The sequence below is a fragment of the Meles meles genome, chromosome 15 (genome assembly GCF_922984935.1).
Source record: "Meles meles chromosome 15, mMelMel3.1 paternal haplotype, whole genome shotgun sequence".
NCBI lineage: Eukaryota > Metazoa > Chordata > Mammalia > Carnivora > Mustelidae > Meles > Meles meles.
Window position 1 is genome coordinate 71692134 of NC_060080.1, and position 16519 is coordinate 71708652.

The 16519-nt window shown below is 41.5% G+C and overlaps 1 protein-coding gene across 29 annotated transcripts in view; it reads left to right on the top strand.

The window, feature by feature from the left end:
• The window catches only part of NRXN1 (neurexin 1), a 1247328-nt gene that overhangs the window by 628242 nt on the left and 602567 nt on the right, over positions 1–16519 (top strand). For all 29 annotated transcript variants that reach the window (XM_045979150.1, XM_045979153.1, XM_045979171.1 and 26 more), the window contains 2 exons: positions 646–1027; positions 2131–2321. In XM_045979150.1, coding sequence (XP_045835106.1) covers positions 646–1027; positions 2131–2321 — 573 coding nt within the window. The remainder of the gene's footprint in view (positions 1–645; positions 1028–2130; positions 2322–16519) is intronic.

The window sequence follows — 16519 nt, forward strand, 5'->3', positions numbered from 1 at the left end:
GCAGAGAGAGAGGAAGAAGCAGGCTCCCCGAGGAGCAGAGAGCCTGACGCGGGTCTCGATCCCAGGACCCTGGGATCAAGACCTAAGCCGAAGGCAGAAGCTTTAACCCATTGAGCCATCCAGGTGCCCCTTGAAGAGCTTTTCTTTATAAAGAAATGCACATCCTCACCAAACTGGAATGTATCATTTTCTAATGGGTTGATTTAGGATAATAATCATTGCCTTTAATTCCTCCCTGTCTTTTTCTTCCTTCTTCCCTCCGTTCTTTCCTTTCTTTCTTCATTCCTTCCCTCTTTTTTCTTTTCCTCTCCCTCCCTCCCTCTTTCCCTTCCTTCTCTCTTTTTTCTCTATTTCTTGCTTCCTTTATTTCTTCTACTTTAAAAATTCTGTACCTTTGCCTACTGAAGGTTATTTTTGTTAAGGTTATAATTTGGACAGAGATTAAAACCTGACCTAAGAAAGTTTCGTTAAGTATCCAGCCTCACCTTTTAGTATCATTGCCTATGTTTTTACTGTATGTAACTGACGTCAATGGGCATTTGAATCCTTGTATTTTAAAATGTGATCATTGTCATGGAAGTCTCAAGTTGGGCATTTCTTTCAGGTACCAAAAAACCCATAGTAATACATTATCTTTCCTTTTAGGTCAAATGGCAGGTGATCACACAAGGCTGGAATTTCATAACATAGAGACTGGCATCATCACAGAACGCCGGTATCTGTCTTCTGTCCCCTCCAACTTCATTGGACACCTCCAGAGCCTGACATTTAATGGAATGGCATACATTGACTTGTGCAAAAATGGTGACATAGATTACTGCGAGCTCAATGCCAGATTTGGCTTCAGGAACATCATAGCAGACCCTGTCACCTTCAAGACCAAATCAAGCTATGTTGCCTTAGCCACATTGCAAGCCTACACTTCTATGCATCTTTTTTTCCAGTTCAAGACAACATCCCTAGATGGACTAATTCTGTATAATAGTGGGGATGGAAATGACTTTATTGTGGTCGAATTAGTTAAAGGGTGAGTATATGTAAGCTCGGTGACAAATAAATAAAAATTTGCAAAATGGACCTCAATATCCAAAAAGATACATTTAACACATATGTTGGCTTCTAAGGAAGTGGGCGGGGATGTGGGGGAATGGCTTAAATAATATATTTGTTCAGATCACTTCTTATCTTATGAAGATCTTATAAAGTTAGTAGAAAATCAGTAGAGTCTTTTATACCTACGTTTTCATGTACAAGTTACAAATAATACCGAGTTATGGTAATGATAAGCCTTCCATGAATTGTACACTTCAAATGTGGTTTTCCTTACTATGCACACTGTAATTCTACCAAAGAGTTTCTACAAATGTCTAGAAATGTGTGCTAATTACCTAATATGAAGTAATCAGATTACTTTAATTCCACAAAACCTCATTAATTCAAACTTAGTTCTGTATCAGAATTCCTTGAAGAATTTAGAAGGAATTTTTTTTTGTTGTTAAATTTCCTTGAAACGGTGAGGAAAATTTGAGGTCTTTTAATTGATTTGGGTACTCATTCCTTCAGACATTATAACATTGCTACAAATGGACTGGAGAACATACCAAGCACTAAAATGGGAAATGTATAGATATAATGGAAAAACAGCATGAACCGTTGCCTCAGATGATTATGTGCAAAGATTCAGGAGAGTCTTTGGGAAAATTGGGAAAAGTGTCTGAGGCTGGGAGTGGATATCAGAGCTGGGTCTTGAAGGATGAGTGCACGTTTCCCATATAAGAAACAGGCATTCAAGACAACAGGAGGGTAGGTGTAAGAAATTGGCAAAAAATGGAGATAGTGGTGGAAATAGGGGAGGAGTCATGAAAAGTGACTTTCCAGTGTTATAAGGTGTGTTGTAGACCATGATGTTAAAAATAATTTTCGCTAATGCAGACATTGAGTAATCCGCCTGGATGAAATCGTATTGTTTCTTACTTTCTTGTTAGCAGAGCCTCTGTACGACTCACTGTCTGACTTCTAACAAGCACTGAACCACATGGGGAAAAAAATCTCCGTTTGTCATATCTAGTTGGACTCCATCAAAAAATTCAAGAAACGATGGCACTTTCTCAACCTTTGCTTTCTTCCCAGGTACTTACATTATGTGTTTGATTTGGGAAATGGTGCTAACCTCATCAAAGGGAGCTCAAATAAACCTCTCAATGACAATCAGTGGCACAATGTGATGATATCAAGGGACACCAGCAATCTCCACACTGTCAAGATCGACACGAAAATCACAACACAAATCACCGCGGGAGCCAGGAACTTGGACCTCAAAAGTAAGTGCACACGGAGTCAGAGTAACAGGCATGAACCCACATGGGCTCCACTCACATGGCAGGTCCTTTTTTTGGAGTGCGTGTATTGGTACTGTTTGCAAAGACTGACCAGAATTTCATTTCCAACACATGCTTAATAATACAACACACAAACTTCTCTTCCCCTTTAATGTGACAGAAACATATGTATTTTTAATAGCTCAAAAAATGCAACCTCTAAGAATGCATGCATGATTAAAATTTAAAGAGAAAACATGTTCTCAGTCTTGATATTACAGAGACGAGTAGGTTGCTTGCAAGTTTCTTCAGCCCCTACAGTTTTTAATCAATTTGGGGTCAAGCTAACTAGATACCCAAGGAGTTTCTTTTAGAGCTTACTAGTTTTCTTTCCTTGGTGAGGTTTCCTGAATACTTACAGAGCCTCTGACCAACAGGGATCTGAGCCTGGCCTTTATCCTTAAGTTTCCAGCAGTGAATTTGCTACAACATTCTACCCCCAACGCACGCACACACGGACACGTCAGAATGCTTCCATCACCAGCTACTAAGAAAGTTTAACAGACTTTTCCTTCCCTATTGATTTCTCAAGTGAGCAAGACTAATGCTTAGAAAACATGTCAATAATGGGAGAAAATAACAGAAATTTCTATTTGAATGGGCCTTTGTGATTCACTAAGAACATATTCAAATATCCCCATCTCATTTAACATGGCAACAAGCACTGGACCAGGTGGTTTTTTTTTTTAATATTTTATTTATTTTTTTGGCAGAGAGTGAGAGATCACAAGTAGGCAGAGAGGCAGGCAGAGAGAAAGGGGGAAGCAGGCCTCTGCTGAACAGGGAGCCTGACACAGGGCTTGATCCCAGGACCCTGGGATCATGACCTGAGCCGAAGGCAGAGACTTAACCTACTGAGCAACCCAGGTGCCCCAGACCAGGTTTTATCAGCATTTTTTTTTTTTTAAATGAATGTAGGAAATCTGAGCCTTGAATGGCTTGTCTAGGGATAAAAACAACTGCCAGTAAACACAGCCCCCGTTCTGAGGCACCCCCTCATTGCTCCCCTATCCTGATGCACTCCACAGCCCTGCAGGGATCATTGTGTGCACAGTTTTGCTTGACAAGAGCTGTTGATTTATATTGACGGGATCTTTTCCTTTCATTCAAAAGATAAATACATGGGGAAGTTAGAGAAATGGAAAAAGAAAATCCAACAGAACTCTTTCTAGAGAAAAATGCTCTTTCTAAATAAGGTGAAAAGTGTTTCACATCCTGTAATTGCAGAATATATTTACAATCCTGGGACTATATTTGTCCAACACATAAAAATGTGTGATAATGGCTGTCTTCCTTTTTTCAGAGTGGGCCTCTTGTTAACTTCAAAGTGATCCTGTTTGTGTCCACACGGCTAATAGCTTAGCTCAGGGAGGAAAATGATATTCAAAGGAAATGCTCTTTAACAGGCTAAAGCTCTTCCTCTTTCTTCTCTCTGACTGAAGAGAACGGAGTGCATTTTCCTATTTTGTAAGTCCCTGTTTTGCACAGGGGTTCAGGTGGTAATTATCAAGGGAAAGTGGGAGTTTGTAACATTTGGTGTCCTGGCCATGTCAACCACCAAAGCTAAAGCTGGATGGTGTCCTGTTTGTGGAGAGAGAGACCTCAGTTAGCATAAATGAATTTTACTGGAAACTGCGGACACTGTGTGGGACACTAACGGGTGGAAAAGAAGCTGTTCCTGGTTGGTGGATGTCTGTGACCTGCACAGACCTACATACACTTTGAGGGTATAGCGAAGTCATGCAAGGCACTGGGTTCTAGCTTACTGGACAACCAGGACACTGTCTCCTGAGTAAATATTTGCTTAGTTCATTTAAAAAATTGAAGTGAGGTTAAGAGGAGGTCATGGTATAGCTTTCTTTCTGGTGTGTTGGTGGGGGACTTTTACAAATCTAAGTGACCCTCGAGCTGAATTTTATCAACACATTGAGCGTTTCATGATTCCAAGTGTAAGAAAGGCTTTATTTATCTACAAAGCAGAAACTAAAACAATGAGTTGAAAATTGCATTTTATATAATATTTAGATACTAAGCAGTGAATTCTGACTGAGTGCATCTGTATTTTTTGTAAAAAATCACTATTTAAACTTGAAGTGAATTTCCCAGCTAAATAGAGATTCTACACTAATGACAATCCCCTTTACCTCGTGAAGTGCCTGTGTGTTTCCAAATTTATCAGGCTATGCCAAAAAGTGAAAGTAAGTTCCTAAAATTGAAATTTAAAAATTAAAAGCCAAAACTGTGGGCATATAAATTAAATGAGTGGTCCAATGGTGATTATCACCCCAAAGAAGCCCACTTGCCGCATGTGCCGCCCTTGTGGGGCTTAAGAAGGGAGTGCGGTCATGAGGCAACACTTCGCCTGTCTTCTCTCACCACCAACTCTCGGTGTATGTGGTGAGAGGCACTGGCCAGATGAGGAACGTTTACCGAGCACTTTCTCTGTGCAAAGAATGGAGGGTACATTTTTTTTTAAAGATTTTATTTATTTATTTGAGGGAGAGCACGCACAAGAGCAGGGAGGGTAAGAGGGAGAAGCAGACTCCCTGCTGAGCAGGGAGCACCCATGCCCGACTCGGTCCAGGACAGGCAACCAGCGGAGTCTCTGAGGCGTCCCAGAGAGTGCATCTTTGAAGAAGAGGAAAGAGTTCCTGTCATGAGAAGCTTTCTGTCCCATGGAGCAGATTGACTGGGGCATTTGCAGGATAGAGAACAGGACACCCTGGAGCCACTTCAGTGCATTAAAACGAATCTGGTGGCACCAGGGAGAGTTTTAGGGGAGGTTATGTTTAAGGGATTTCGGAAGGATGAGTAAAACAACCAGGCATTTTCTCCTTCCCACCCGGACACCCACTGGAATTAGGGAGGGCTGACTGATGTAGGAGCGTGTCCAGGAACTCTTCACTCTGAACTGAACAGCATTGTTTTCTTAGCGTGCTAGTCACGTAGAATTCAGACACTCTAAATATGGGAAATATGGGGAAAACGAAATGACCTATTTTGGTCCATCATTTTATTTCATGTATATTTGCCTTTAAAGAATTAAAAGGTTATCCTATTTACTCTACAGTCAAAGTCTCTGCCACAATCTTTAGTTCTTCTCAAGGTGAGGTCAGCTGACATTACCCCTTCACAGTTATGTGGTGGGGTTCATGAGATGCAAGTTTCTGGATCCTGCCTCAGACAGACTGAAGCCATAGACACTTAGAGTAAGGTGCAGGATTTTTTAGAGTAAGGTGTCTGTATTTTTGAAGACCACTCACTAATGTAGATGCCATGTGTTTCGGAACCCTGAAAAGATGCAGCGTCCATGTTGAAGCAAAATTTAAGTCACTTTGGAATGCAGTACAAATCCTGGTTGTACTTTTATTTTAGAATTTTATTTTTGTTTTGTTGCATCAGGCCTGGTTCAAAGAGACCTGGATAGTTACTTCAGGGTTATTTTAAGTATTTTTTTCCTCATGTTACCATACCGCAAAAAGACACTAGAGGGCAGCATCAGGCCACGAAAACTTGCCTTACAAGCTGGAGGGGGGAGGCGGGGAACTTCCACAGGCTTTCCTTGTGCTGAAGCAGAGTTTCTTTGTTTTCAGCCATTTAATAATGTTTGGGGCCTTTATAATAACGTATGCTTTTATCTGCATCTCTGTGTCATTATAAAGAGAGGAATTTAGTGTAGAAATTTGCAAGCTAGGGACCATTTATTCCATTCTCCACCTTTCTCCCCTGGAGATGGTCAGAAATGGGCAGGAGTCTAATGATCTTTCTCAGGGAGAAGGAATCCCATGCAGGTGACCTTGTTCAAATTATCTTTCATGACACTGCTGAGTTCTCAGGGGGTTCTGTGTCTCTCCCTGCTGATACAGTTTTGCTTTCATCTTTATTTCCCAGCTGTTTGTGTTCTATTCCCTCTGGCTATTATGTACAAGCTGGATCACGCAATGAAAAGAGCAGCATAAATTTGCTCTCTGCAATGATTTCCTAGCACAGCTGCGCTTCGTTGTGGGACTTCTGAGTCCTGCCCCCTTTAGAGAGACAAAGGGCTCATGTAATTCCTCCTTATGTTCCTTCTCTTGTTCCTGTATTTGGCACATTTATATGTTTGTATATGTATGTATATGAGAAGGAGCGAATACTTATTGACTTTCTACTAAACACTAAATAAATTTAAATGAGGTTATTTTATTTCACCCAGGGATTTGAATTAAGGTCAGTCTTGCTCATACATTAATCTAGTAAAAAAACAAAGATAGGCAGAAAGGACTGTCTTTAGCCCCTGTTTTCCACGGGCACCCTTCTTTTGGGCATCACTTAAGTTTATCCTTTAGCAAATTGAGGGTAATTTACTTGATTGGGGGGAAAAATAGATTTCTGAGTATGGAGAATACAGTGCCCTCAGGTGGCCACTTAGCAAACTACTTACCAGTGAATAATCCTCAACTAGGTCAGCCCAGGCAGAGTGCGAGCCTTTGTTCTCCCACTCCCTCCTCATCCCTTGCCCCCAAGGGCTTTGAGCAAGCTCTCGCTCTGTCTTCCTACCTTGTCTCTTCTCTCCTTTTGACCGTTATCTGCTTTTTAACCTTCTTGATATTCCTCCTTAAATCTTACTTTGAAAGCAGCCACCTGCTCTTGTTTATCCTGTGACTAAGCCCCTGAAAGTTTCCATAATCAGAGACAACCAACCAGGACTGCCCTTTCAAATGCTTTCAGCCTCTCAGCAAAGACTGAAGATGAATAGTATTCACGTTCTTTTCATCTTGATGGTACGCCCTTGTCTCTCGCGCTCAGCTACCTACCCTCTGCAATCCTGAATATAACACCTATGCCCCCCTCTCTCTGCCCTTTAATGTTGCCTTTTGACAAATCATTGCTGCTGTTCTTTCGTGATTCAGGTTTTATTCCCATGTCCCGATCATGTTTCAGTATGCCTGAGCTGTGTATTTTCAGACTGTGTGCCTTGCCCAGACAATTTGCTGAAAAAGAAACTTTCAGAGAAGAGTCCAACTCTGAGTAGAGCCTTTTAAAGCAGAAGATGGCATTGAAACTGGAAGTAGGCATCTGTTGTCCTGTTGCTTAAGCTGTCTTTATGAGATTTTTTTTTTAATTTGTGAAGAGCTGAGATTTATTCACATTACTTTAGTTAATGGGAGATTATTTTAAGGATCCATTAGGAAGAGAGACAAGAAATCCTTTCAGCTGATGAACAATGAGGCTACTCAGAGAATAAGAACTTTGTTCTGATTGTCATACTGGGATCTCAAGAGCAGCCCTCCCAGGTGTTCCCTTGGACAGGGATATCCACTACTCCCTAATTTCAAGCTCTACTGCCGATCCCTTCTCAACGGTGTCTTCTCCCACTTAGAGATAATTTCTCTCTGTTCCCTGCCTTCTCCTATGCTTGCCTTCTGCCTTGTGGCTCCAAACTATTGCTTTTGTTCCTGTGCATTACCCCTTTGTCTCTTCTTCTCTCTCTCTACATCTCCTTTTCAAGTTCCCCTAAAGACGTGGTCTCATACAGTGAGTGGACCTTCCTAGAACACAAGTCCATGGGCTTTTGCCCCACTGTTCTGAGTTAGGCTTACTTCTTCAGGCCAAGTAGCTGTACACACAGAACTAGATTTGCATTGGCGTAAAACCCGAACTTGAAAGATGATCTCTGGGAAGAAGGTCATGAGCTGGAAGGCTCTGTGAGTTTCTTAAAAGGAAGTGGGGTGATTAGTTTATTCAGAAGGGCCCTGAGTGTCATGCCAGAGGTGAGGAGGAGGGAAAGAAGGGGTTTCAAGCAAGAGGGTAGAGTTCAATTTACAGTCATTCCTTTGGCTTCACTGCAGAAGATGGGGGAAAACTGGGGAAAAGAGACCACTTTGCAGGCACAGTACAGAATAGAGACAATCAGACTCTGAGTATGTAAAAGCAAGACTTGCCATCTGTTACTCTGTTTCCCACACAAGAATTGAAAGACAATTAGAGATATGAAACGATTGTTTCTCTCCTGGTGTCTCCAGTGGATTCCCAGGCTTTACAGATATCAGTCTAAGTCTGGTCTCTTTACTTCAAGGCCTTCGTGTGTTCAAATCTCACTGTCACCCCCACTCCCCATGAGACATCTCCTCCCCATGCCCAGTTGTCTTGGACCTGCTCTCTGACCTTGGGCATGAAAGCTCCTCCTTCTGCTTCCCTTGGACCAATTTAGACAACTGAACAGACTGTAAGTTCTTTATTCCCAGTCAACGATTCAGCTTTCTTTTGTATTCCTCCACTCATTGTACTTGTTTTGGAGTCTCTTCCACATTGGGCATAGGTTTTCTATGTTTAAATTTTTCTACGCCCTCTAAACCTATTATTTGAAGTTTACCTTCCCACCATTGGGATCATAGGAGCTTAGAGCTCAAAGTAATCTGAGAGACAGACTGGTCTGAGTTGTTTCTTTTACAGATGAGACCAGTGTGCTCAAGGGAAACGTGCCAGCACCACCATACAGATAATTAGTGTTTCTAGATCTGGTCTTCTAATTCCCAGTTGAACACTTTTTACCATAGGCCAGGGAAGACAAGTTTTATTGCTCATAGCATCTCAGTTGGCTGCAGGTGAAAGCCTGGAGAGACATGGTGAAAAGAAATCTGAGAACTTCTGTGATCTTTTTGGAGGAGACTTTTCATGTGGTCGGCCCTAGGCTCAGGTGGAGACTGCTGGTGTGTTGTCTTTTTATTTCTGGTGCAACTTTAAAGACCCCAGCCCTCCCAGTTTTCAGTCGCTTTAGGGCAGATGATATAGGTGCTTAAAGCCCGATGCTGGTTTCTGCTTACCCTTGACACTGGCTAAGCTCTGATAGCCATAGGTCTTGGCTTGTGTGCTTGGAATAGCAGAGAAGAGGTCCTATTCCAGAGAAATAGCCTTTCCCAGTCCTCCCACGGCAATGTGTGGGGTCCTGGAAACCTGAACCAAGTGCTCAAATGCCTTTTGGACAACGTGCCCATTTATCATGTCCCAACAGGCAGTAATTAGATAAGATGAGCTTTTACAGCTGGTGACATTTATGCTGTGGAGGAGAATGTGCTGACAGGTCCTGAGGTGGGCTCTTAAGGGTCAGCTACTGCTCGTAAGACCTCACTTCATTGTAGCTAGGCCTTCAGTGTTCATCTCTCTTCAGGGAATGCCTGGCATGCAGCTGTGATGTCTTTTTAGTAGTTGAGCTTCTTGGTCAAGAGCTCCTGGTGTCAGAGCCATCTGAGAAACCAAGTTTGGTAACAATCTCTCTTACTGAAGAAGTACTTGGGTCTTCAGAGTTTTCATGAGCAACCTCTTTTTTTTTTTCTTTTTTCTTTTTCTTCCTTCCTTTCTTTCTTTCTTTCTTTTTTTTTTCCCTAAAAGGAGACTTAGACAAAGGTCTTTGGGGGTACAAAAAGCATAAAGCCATTCAGACTAACTTCAGTGAAAAAAGGAGAAGTGTCTCAAAATATATCATTCAAGGAACCCAAGGGCCAGAGAGAAAAAGTTTAAGGCTGGACCTCATGAAAGCCATATTTGGGAAAGCAGTCAGCAGCAAGCCAGCATCTTCACTCTCTTGGTCTCCCCTGGGGCTGTGACTTGCTTTCTCTTGGTTCCCCAAAAAGCCCTCATTATCTCCCTCTCAGTACACTGGCTTTTCCTGCTATCATAGGCATTGGGAAAGGGACCTGGCTTTTCACCCCTGAGCAATTCAGATACCCACAAGAAGCTCACTTGAGTTTCAAAGTCCTAGTGCCAAATTCTTGGAGAATAAGTTTGACTGGAACATAACATCTTCTCTGTGACTAGAATGAGGGATGGTAGGAGGCAGGGTCATACTGTACAAAAATATGAATTCTCTGGATTTGTTGGAAGAAATATTTGAACGGACTACTTGGGAGTCTAAGTGGAGCCATCGAGGGCTCTGAAAGGTGATCTATAAGCTCATATGCAAAAGTCAAGTTGGTGTGCCTGCCTTGTTCTGGAGCAGGGGTTGGGGGTCAGAGCTACAGCTATCATCAAGATGGTAGAAAAACTGGATTTTGTACACCACCAAAATGTTCATACAATTAAATTCATAAATGCTTGCATGGATAAAATTCTCCTGTGGGTGGAGTGAGACTGTTGATCTGGAGTCAGAGAGAGCACATGAGATACAAAAGCCAGAAGCAGAAGTCAGAGGCTTTTTGGATTTTGGGGAAACACAAGGGAGAGAGAATGCTAGATTTTTATCCTCTGCGAAATTGGAAAGATTTAAACCAAGCTCTTCTAGATCTATAAAGGACAGAGCAGCCATGGCTGACTTGTGGGTAATATTACATTTGTTCCTTATAGATCTCAAAAGTAAATATCACTGTTACTTTCAGCCATGCTTCCATTTAGTTAGGGTTTAGTAATAATGTGGATCCAGCCCTCTTCTACCGTGACCCAGAAATCACAGTAGTTTTCAGTTTCTTCTCTTAATCCTGAACAATTCCTCTTGAACCATGGTTCAAAATCAGAACAGACTGGAAAGTGAGTTGGGCTTAGGACAAAGATACCCCTACCACTGTAGAGATGCTTCAGAGCCATTTCCACTGTCCCGACTCTCGTAGCAAAGCACATTTTCCATGCTACTGTGCTGCTGAGGGCCTCATGTTTTTGACACGCTGGAGGTTACCTCCAGTACTACTTTGGACTTGCATGAGGTCAATCAGGCTTTCTTATTAATGCCGCATTTAATGTGGCTTTCTCTTTCTGCCCGTAAAAAGGGTCCTTTCTTGACTTCTGCAGTTAATTATCGTGTTTTTTCTTGAGGATAAGCAAGAAGCAATATAGCATTGTAATTAAGGACTCTTGCTCTGGGGTCGGAAATAGGTGAAATAATATCCCTACTCTTTATTTTATGTGCATCCTTAGGCAAGGCACATCACTGTTCTCTCCATCATCACGTACCCTTTGCAAAGCATCAGCTGAGAGGTTTACAGAGATGATCTTTTCAATTTTCATGGCAAAGTGGCCAGGTTGCCGCACTAAGCTCCATGTTACAGATGATGAAAGTAAGGTGAGGTTTAGGGAGGTTAAACATCTCACCAAAACAGTAATGATAATGATATTAAATATTGAATAGTTATAATAATTATTTTAACCTTTTCTGAGGGCTTATCATATCCCATGCACTGTTACAAGTATTTCACATATGAGATCTCATTTCTCAGAACGGTTCCCAAGATCAGCCAAAGTGTTCTTTGAAACTTGAGCAAAACTTCTTTATAAGAAGAGGGGATTTTGTAAGTTTCACCTGGATATAAAGGCGATGACAATATTTAGGCCACTTTTTCCAGGTTTCTTAGAGGTTGCTTATTAACATTCTTAGGCAGGCAGCACGAGGCTCCCCCACCTCTCTTGCCCCCCACCCAGTCTGGCTTCGTTACACCCACTACTTGCATTGCCCACGGCCTGTTCCCCTTGAAGCCCCGAGACTGGAAAAAGACTTCTCCAAGCCCTTTAAGGTCGTGTGCTAATGTACCCTATCTACAACACAACAGACCTTTGGCATTTATAAATTGGACACGCATGGTTCAATCTATTTTTGATAAGCTTGATGTTCTGAGAAAGAATTATTTGTTCTTTTGCTGGAACACAAGTTTGAACCATGCACAGCAACAGGGTGATATGCAAAACTGAATATTTTCGTGAAAGAAACTGTCTCCTGGCCTAGCATTTGTCTTTGTTCTCTGTTCAGGGATGTATAAACCGCCTTCATTAATGCCATCAGCATCATAATTAGTAACTTATTAAATAATGTCATTTATTGAATACCTGTGTGCCACACACTGTATTAAGGGCTTAAATGTGAAATCATTAAATTAAATAAGCATGATGTTCAAATATAATTAAGCTACAGTATTATTTTTTACCTCAAACTATCACTTCAAAATGTATTTGTACCATATACTGACTAAGAGGAAATGTTTGGGTTCACTCTTAAGACAATTCTATGATCATTTTACATCATAGAAGTTTTTAAAAAAATTTTTTGCTGTCAGGAAGTGTTGGGTTGTCTGTCTCAGACTCAGATTATTTTATCTCTATTGTGTTGGTCCTTCAGCCAAGACTTAAATTTTGATATTCTTTTTCATAGGTGTGGCTTCTTAATCTTTTTGTTTGTTTTAAACATTTTATTTATTTGGCAGAGACAGAGACTGCAAGAGAGGGAACACAATCAGGAAGAGTGAGAGAGGGAGAAGCAGGCTTTCGGCAGAGCAGGGAGCTTGATGCGGGGCTGGATCCCAGGACCCCGGGATCATGACCCGAGTTGAAGGCAGAGGCTTAATGACCGAGCCACCCAGGCACCCTGTGGCTTCTTAATCTTTACAACAGTTAGATGAGTGAGATATCAGTGTTTCCACTTACAGATTAGAAAACAGAGCCTCAAAAAGGCTGAGTGAGTTCCCTAGAAATAGAATTTGAACCCAGGTTTGTGGAAGTATTTAAATACTGCTATGTGTATTTGCCAACACATAAAATGGAATTTCTTCTGAATGTTTCTAGTGAAAGATACTGCTTTTTTAACACTTCGGGTGAAATGTTATATAGTAAAGAAAAAATTCCCTATTCCATATAAAACTTCAAACTTACATATGACGATGTTTTATAGTGCTGAAAATTTCACTTGTGGTAATTATAGGAGAACTAGATATTTCTACTTCGATTTTCCACATGTTCTTCCTACCCATATTCTTGTGTAGAACCTATGTATCGGCTCTAGCTCCTTAGCCTCTGAAGTCTTTCTCAAGCATTATAGCTAACAATTTTTTTTAATATTTTATTTTTACTTATTTGACAGAGAGAGAACACAAGTCGGCAGAGAGGCAGGGAGAGAGAGAGGAGGAAACAGGCTCCCTGCTGAGCAGAGAGCCCGATGTGGGGCTCGATCCCAGGACCCTGAGATCATGACCTGAGCCAAAGACAGAGGCTTGAACCCACTGAGCCAGCCAAGTACCCAATAGCTAACAATTTTAACTGTTGTATGTTCTTAACATGTATTCTATAGAAATTTATGTTTATAGGTACTTAAAACGAGGCCCAAGCAAATTAAGTACTTGGTTGGATGATTGGACATTGGCCAGTCTTTAGCTGGTACTGGTAGGCTATTTTCAGTCCGTTCTATTGTTAAGCCCTTCCTTGTGCTAGCCTTTAGGGAAGGTTACACACCTCCCTGTTCCCCTTTTTGTCATTGTTGCTAAGTATTTGCATTTCTCCTTAAGAGTAATTTAAATATTGGAAAACAAATTATTTGGAGATATGCAGTAGAGAATTATAGTATTCCAGTGAGATTTGATAGCCTGATTGAAAATATTCCATCTTTCAGGCACAAAAAAAAAAAAAAAAAAAAAAAAAAGAACGCTTCTTTGGAAAAAAAAATATGAAAGAGAAGTTCAGATACTTAAGAAAAAAATAGAGTTTTATTTGACTCTATAAAGCTCATGTATTTTAGAAGATTTTTTGGCAATGTCCATGAAGTTTTTTTGGTGTACTTTATATCATTTTTGTCCTTCCATGCTGCCCAAAAACCACCGGTGGCTTTACCCTCTTTTATTCTGTATATCTTACTTGAGAACAGATGTCATTTTTTTGACCTGCATTAAACAGGCCATTATTATGGGAAAGAGGTGTTCTTCTAAACTTACCCCATACAGCACTAGCTCTTCCCCACCCAAAATAAATGTTCCTTTATTTTGAAATAGGAAAAGAAAATTTCTTTGAGTTAAGCAAAGTTATTTTGAAAAAGAAAGAAAGCCAAACTGCTATACAGAACCACTCAACATCTCAGGAAAGAGAAGATTTGCATAGGTCCTCTTAGTGGTCCCTTAGTTATAAGTCTGCATTAATTTCAGGAACAGTCATTTCTAAACTCCTCCACCTGTTCTATTCCTGTCACGGGGATGGTTTTTAGCAAAAATAGGAGGCCACGTAGTATAGTGGGAGAAGAGGTAGCCTGGGAGTTGGAGATTTTGGTGTTGTTCTCCTGGTACTGGTTGCATTGTCTTGGACAATTAGCTTCCCTTTCCAGAAGGGTGGTTTCCTTACCTGCGCATGGGGTTAATAATAATTTCCTGCCTTTCGGGAAGAGCCTGTGGGAGGATCAAATAGAACAGGAGGCGGCAGGGCACCCAACCCGAGGCTCCGTGCATGTTCAAGGTGTGACGTGAGTTTTGAGATGGAGAACCTCGGCAAGCCACGTGCGGCCCCAGACAGCATCACAGGCCGAGTGAGAAATGAAACAGGAAGTGGTGACAGGACTGTCTGATGCTAAAAGGATGTGTGAGGTAGCTACACTGGCTGTCCGTCGGATGAGGAACGGGAAGAGTAATGATCCTATCTGAACAGCGTTTTCACCTACAGGCAAGTTTACAAAACCATGAGACAAAGTAAGCTTGGCACGAATTTACATGCCTGAACTCGTACCCCATCTGCCATGGTGTCACTGGCGTAGAGTGGGTTTAGAAGAAGATGGATTGCTACACACACCTCCGTAGCAATTCCATTTTATTATTTCCCATTTAGCATGCCCACCAGCTTTCCCTCACAGTCTGTTGGCCAAACACACAAACAGAATCTGTCTTCGTGGTGTAAGTTTTGTAATTCTCCTTTTAAAACAAAAATTCTTTTTTTGGTCAAGTTTGTTTTGAAAATATCAGATAGAAACAAAAACTTCAGAACGGCAAAAGCATTATGTGTCCTGTTTATAAACATAATGACAGTATGAACTCCTAATGCTCACTGCAAGGAAAACATTAAAGTCTGGATGTAAACTTGATCAGAACCCACCCCCCCCACACACACACACAGACACAGACACCTGTCATACATAAGTATTAAGTTTGGCCTTCGAAGAATGCAGGTGTCCTCCTTAACTGTTTGTAGGAGGCAGCTGAAAAATAGCGGCCATATCTAAAAATCAGATTGGGGAGTCCCAAGAATTCTACCCACTCGTCAGGATTGTGATACCTAATATTTCTGTGGAAGCAAATTGATTTTGTCTTGAGGAGATTACTATGTTAGCATGCAGTTGAGCCTCCCGTTGCCCTGGGCATCTGTGTTAGTGTGCATGGACTCCTGCTAATATCTATTACTGTTACTTTCCTCCACTGGCCAAGATACTCTAAAATATTCCTGTATTTTGGAATAGTGGAACTACCCAAATTGGCTACTTACCACTTTTAATATACAAGTGTATAAACCAGTTCAGAGTCAATGAAAGTCATCATAGTTTCAGTGGATCTGTGCTTGGAATCAGGCCCTGCCATTTTCTGGTGTTGTGGCCTTGAACCATAGTGTCTTTATCTGTCACATGTCTCCAAGATAACTGTTACTCCCTTTTGTCACTCAACAGACAAAAATCCAATGAAAAGATACATGGCCAAGTGCTCACGGAAGTTTAGAATACTGCACCAACATCAGTCATTGTTTTACTCTAAAATCATGGCTCTTTTCTGGCTTTGCCCATGGCAGTGCTTGGGACTCAAAGTGGTGGAGAGGCTCTCTCTCTCATCCAGACAGGGCTCTACATTTAAATTCCATTGTCTCTGTGACTTTTGTGAAATGGAGAGTCTTTTTAGCAAAAGCAATGTACTGTTGGATGTGGAGCCTGCTGTAGGATCAGGAATCCCTGTGGCTGGCAAGGAGCTAAGACATAGTAGCAGCAGACCAGAAAGACTCTACTCCTAGAAGTCCTTGAGTGGTGGCCCAAGGCCTGCATGGAGTGAGACCACAGACTCATAGTTAGTGCACATTGGGATGAAGAGACTTCCCAGGCAGCGTGTCTGAAGTCCACAAAGTCAGCTTGGTGCTGTTCTATGGTCACAAATAGTAAATGCATGCCTCTCTGTAATGCCAACAGGAGAACAGAATTCAAGAGTCTGGAGAAATAGTGTAAAAGGCCCTCAGTGTGAAGTGTACCTATGGAGGCCACATAATGTAGATCATATATTTTTTTTTTAAAGATTTTATTTATTTATTTATTTGACAGAGAGAAATCACAAGAGAGGCAGGCAGAGAGAGAGGAAGGGAAGCAGGCTCTCCACTGAGCAGAGAGCCCGACGTGGGACTCGATCCCAGGACCCTGAGATCATGACCCGAGCCGAAGGCAGCAGCTTAACCCACTGAGC